Genomic DNA, 5,300 nt, shown 5'->3' on the forward strand with positions numbered 1-5,300 from the left:
TATAGGCATCAGCTGAGAGTCTTACCCATCAAGAAACTCTTAAGCCTTTCCTTATGGCTCTAGGTTTAGAACTTCTAATCCACAATGAAATAGGAATCCTTATGTCTCTGTGTGAACATTAAACACTAACTTTAAAAGAGATGTTGGATTAGTTTTAGTTGAAGTGAATACCAAGTCTTAGATCCCTATTTTGATTAGAAGACAACAATTAAGTGGTTCAAGGATGGGTCACTAGTGGCTATGTCAACTAAGACACAGGTGATGGCGATTCATAATGTTTCTGTACATGTTTTGCCTAAACCTCTATGAAATATGTGTAGTAATCTTTAAATCTTTCACGAATTAGTTTAAAATGAAGACACAAAAAGTACAAGATAAAGAAAAATACGAGGAGAGAGAGTGGGGAAGGATATTATCAAGTATTTGTTTCAAAAACTCTAATATGTGTATGTAGATAAAAAAAAATATTCAAAAGAAAAATAGGAGAATATAAAAGAACACTAGAAAGACATTGGAGAAAGTGATATCGATAACATGGTGACAATGCAACACAAATGACAGAACAAGAATCACATGTACTCCTCAACGAATGAGTTTCAAATTTCCATATAAATATGAACATTGTGGCACTCGGAATTCTTAATAATGTACGGTTATGGAAATATCATCAATTTATCTAAACGTTTATTTCAACAAAATTAATTATTTGCCATTTTTTACTATGCATTCTTCTCGGGGGCGGATCCACAGAGGAGCAAGGGTGGTCAATTGACCCCTGCAACCTCTGAAATCCTCCATTAGAGCAGCCAAACTTGACCCTCGCAAAGTGTTTTGACGAAATGCCCTAAAGGGGCAACCTGTGTGCAGCTGGGTGGGGCTATAAGTGCTGGGTTTATCCAACACCACTTTCATTACTTTTGTATTCAATATCATTTCTTTTACGTTGAGTGCAACACCTTTCTCTTTTGCTGGTTGTACTCCATTTCTTCTTCATCTTTATTTGTTTGGTTGCCACACTTCAACGAGCATGTGCTTGTAATTGCTTGCTAGTGGCTGGCCATACTTCTTGCTTTATTTCATCTTTTTATCTCTTTATCTTTTTTTTTTTTTGTGCCAATCTCACCAATGACCTACTAAGAGAAAGTAGTTATTTAATTTCCAAACTATTATTAGCATAATGCCTAAACTTATAAAAATCAAACTTTAGCCTAAAGAGCTTAAAATAAAATGAACTCATGCACTAACAAATATATATATATTCAAGGACAGAACATTGTGGCACTCGGAATTCTTAATATATTGTACAGTTATGGAAATATCATCAATCTTATCTAAACGTTTATTTCAATAAAATTAATTATTTGCCATTTCTTACTCTGCATTCTTCTCTTATGCTTTGACAGGAAGGAAAAAAAAAAAAGCATTTGGTATCATTTCCTTAAATGAGTGAGCTTACTGTGAATTGGGTGTTTGTATTTGCAAGATATTGGAGAAATGAATAATATCCATGCATATATACCCCAAACATTACAACCATAGGCTATTGTGATCCACACCCTAAAAAATGCAGGCAAGGGACAACTCACGCCAAGAGACAAACAGAAATATGGACTACGGTGTACATACATAGGGTGCGCAACAATTGGCGTATCAGTAAGGGTTAGGGGAAGTCTGGTGTAATTAACTTAACTTTTTTTTTATTTATTTTTAAAATACGTTTAATTATTTTTAGTTATAATTAATTGATAGAAATGTCCCGAAACTTTAACGAAGTTAGACGTAGGTAGTGGATTGCAACACTTTATATAGTTCAGGTAGTTAAAAATAAATATTATTAAAAGATCAAGTGGTAATGACACACATGCAAGAGCGATTCTGTGCACATGGCAGGTTGGGTGCTCGCCCAGCCTAAATTATTAAAAAAATAAAATAAAATAAAAGTAAAAATAAAAAAACCTATATAAGTTACAAGTCCAGTCCAAAATTTAAAAAAAAAATAAAAGTAAACCCTACACACATGTTGGTCATATATATTTTTTATAAGAAAATTGTCGCCTTCGTGGAGTGGATTTGTCTTGGTCATCATTAGGTTAGGCAAGCTTTGCTGGTGCAATGTCGTCGTTTGACATATACGTGGAATATTGTAGTCCGTTGATTCGACATTTTTGTCCATGTTTTTCTTCTTGTGTCTGTCGCATATATATATACACATTCAGAGGGAAAAGTGGTACAATTAGATCGATATGGAAAAGAGCAAGGTGCTTGTGGTTGGTGGTACTGGGTACCTGGGGCGTAGGATTGTTGCTGCAAGCCTATCCCAAGGCCACCCAACGTATGTTCTTCAAAGGCCAGAGATTGGCCTTGACGTTGATAAGCTCCAAATGCTCCTGGCGTTCAAGAAGCAAGGGGCTCACCTTGTGGAGGGCTCATTTTCTGATCTGGAAAGCCTTGTCCGTGCTATCAAGCTTGTTGATGTTGTCATCTGCCCCATATCTGGGGTACATATTCGGAGTCACAACATTTTGCTGCAGCTCCAGCTTGTTGAAGCTATCAAAAGAGCCGGAAATATTAAGGTAAACACTAATAGAAAAGCTTCATATAAGTCATGGATACACTCGTGTCATTCACAGACAACCTATGGCCAAAGATCCTATTTGTATTAGATATATACATGAATTAAGCAAGGATGGTGCTCATTTGCTCTATGTGCTTTTTGTTTCTCGAAAGGTTTTTATTCTCATGTTATTCTACGGTTTTGTTTATTGTGCACTCATATAACACATGGATTAGTAACATTACGTGACAAAATTTCTTAGATATGTAATTAACTCAAGTGTTAGTTGGATGACATGGTTGATATTTCATGAACTTAGGATACAACATTAATTAATAGATATACGAATTCTGAGAGGATTGATAGTACCACATAACAATTGGACGGTCACACTACAACATTTATTTACATAACGGTGCTACGATCACATCAAAAAAGGTTCAAATAATCTAGTAAGACAACTTCATTTCCCCGTATAGGTCCTTCCTTATGCAGGAGCACCTTTTTTCGTAATTATTGATCGTGTTAGGTGGCATATGTACAATTAATATGAATGATTTATCTTTTTTTGTTTCATATAAATGCAATTGATAGTCTAAACTACAAATGGATGGAGTTTCTCACACACACACTATCAAGGTGCTATGGTGGTTTAAACCTGAAATCACTAATGTTCAAGTTATGACCCTTTATCATTGGGCTAGACCGCATTAACGATTTAGCTTAATCATATATTTTTTTGTCACAATGATTTAGCTTAATTATTAGTGGTTTAACTTTTTCATTAATTGGGATGTACTTCAATATTCAAAATTATAATTGATATTAGGGTACTGATTTTCTCATTTCCCTTTTGTCCACTTATACTCCCTTTTGTTTTTTAATACTTTTACCATAACAAAAAAGGGAGTGTAAGTGGTACAAAATAATAATGGGAACATACAATTTCCAACAAAGGGAGTGTAAGTGAACAAAAGAAGAGTATGAAAGCTCCCTTGATATTATAATAGAAGATTGCTATATATACTAAGAGCGTACGACTTTAAATACCTCATCCAATTTATGATGAGGAAGAGAATGTTTTATATAGGAGTGAGACTTGTCTTTTCCATATGAATGAAACTTGTGAATGATCTTTTTGATGTTTTTGGTCCTGACTCGTGATCAAATCAACATAATGATTTTTTTCCTGCCTTGGCTTTTCTGTGTAGCGATTTTTGCCTTCAGAGTTTGGTCTAGATCCACCACGTATGGGACATGCACTTGAACCTGGAAGAGTTACATTTGATGATAAAATGGTAGTGAGAAAGGCAATACAAGATGCTAAAATCCCCTTCACTTATGTATGTGGTGCCGGTGTCGCTGCTTATTTAGCCGGCAACCTTTCGCAGTTAGGGACACTCGTTCCTCCAAAGGAGAAAGTTCTTATTTATGGAGATGGTAACGCTAAAGGTACACCAAAACTAATAAATTAAATTAAACACTCGTTCCTCCATAGGCATTTACTATTTTGCAGGCTAATAGTATATAGATACTCTGGTTTATGTATATATGACATAGAATTAATCATCTTTGGTGATCATCTTCATGTACTGTGCAGTATCTATAGTGGATGAAGATGACATCGCAGAATATACAGTCAAAACAATAGATGATCCGCGGACATTGAACAAAACATTATACCTTCGTCCACCCGAAAACGAACTCAATCAAAAACAATTGGTCGAGATGTGGGAAAACCTCATAGGCAAGAAACTAGAACATATCTCCATTTCAGAAGAAGAATTCCTTGCCTCTATGAAAGGTACGCATGGCATCATATGAAAGAATTCCTTGCCTCGCCAATCAATCAGCTCCTTGAATGGATTTCATTGTTCAGCACATTAAAATTCCAAGAACCTGAACCTAATACAAGCTCTAAGCAGAAATTTCACACCTATTTTTCAGGTATGGACATTGAAATTACAAAATAAAGTTAAAATCGTAAAATGTTGAGCTGTGGGTGCTTATGCGGTTAGCCATTATTTGAAAGTTACATTTTATCTTTAATTATAGATGTAATTTTCTTTTGATATGAAATACTATATTTCAGGTATGGACTTTGCAGGCCAGGTAGGAGCGGGGCATTTCTACCACGTGTTCTATGAAGGCGCTCTGACAAACTTTGAAATCGGGGAAGAAGGAGAAGAAGCTTCAAAGCTTTACCCAGAAGTGAAATACACCCGCATGAATGAATACTTAAAAATTTATGCATGAGAAACAAAACAAGGTGTTTAATAATAGTTTCTCAAAGAATACATTTATCTTGTGATCACTTTCATGAAGGATATTACAGCTTTCTTGCAGCTATTTTGTGTATGTAATACAGCATATTAAACACGTATTATCTATTGTTATAAATGGGGCCCGATTAGTGACATTATTTTATTTACAAGTTTTGACATAATTTTTGGGTCAATAGAGTATTCCATTTTTAATGCATGATTTTAATCTAAGATGGGATCTATCATGCCATATTAAGCTCCCCCATCCAATGTAAGGCTGATGCTCCACTATTTTAATGTACGGAGAGGTGATCAAACTCGAGCAGACATAGGTGTTCAAGTGGGAGGCGCGAATCCAACGCGGATTCGTGGCGAATTAGAATAGATTTCTCCCTAATTTTGGGGTATTTTAAGTTTCCTATTCCTATGTATGATTGTACTAAAGTACCATAACATATAAATAGGCAATTTAGTGCTAGGGT

At 35.1% G+C, this 5,300-nt stretch overlaps 1 protein-coding gene across 1 annotated transcript; it reads left to right on the forward strand.

The window, feature by feature from the left end:
• LOC18775767 (isoflavone reductase homolog) lies at positions 2,244-4,981 on the forward strand. The gene is made up of 4 exons (XM_007211061.2): positions 2,244-2,573; positions 3,766-4,006; positions 4,155-4,358; positions 4,647-4,981. The coding sequence occupies exons 1-4, from the start codon at positions 2,244-2,246 to the stop codon at positions 4,808-4,810; spliced, it is 939 nt and encodes a 312-aa protein (XP_007211123.1). The 3' UTR covers positions 4,811-4,981.

Source organism: Prunus persica, chromosome G5 (assembly GCF_000346465.2).
Source record: "Prunus persica cultivar Lovell chromosome G5, Prunus_persica_NCBIv2, whole genome shotgun sequence".
NCBI classification, from domain to species: Eukaryota; Viridiplantae; Streptophyta; class Magnoliopsida; order Rosales; family Rosaceae; genus Prunus; species Prunus persica.

Coding starts and splice junctions, on each gene's coding strand:
- LOC18775767 (XM_007211061.2), top strand. CDS start 2,244: ATGGAAAAGAGCAAGGTGCTTGTGGTTGGTGGTACTGGGTACCTGGGG. Junction 4,007..4,154: donor TGGAGATGGTAACGCTAAAG/GTACACCAAAAC, acceptor TGTACTGTGCAG/TATCTATAGTGGATGAAGAT. Junction 4,359..4,646: donor ATTCCTTGCCTCTATGAAAG/GTACGCATGGCA, acceptor ACTATATTTCAG/GTATGGACTTTGCAGGCCAG.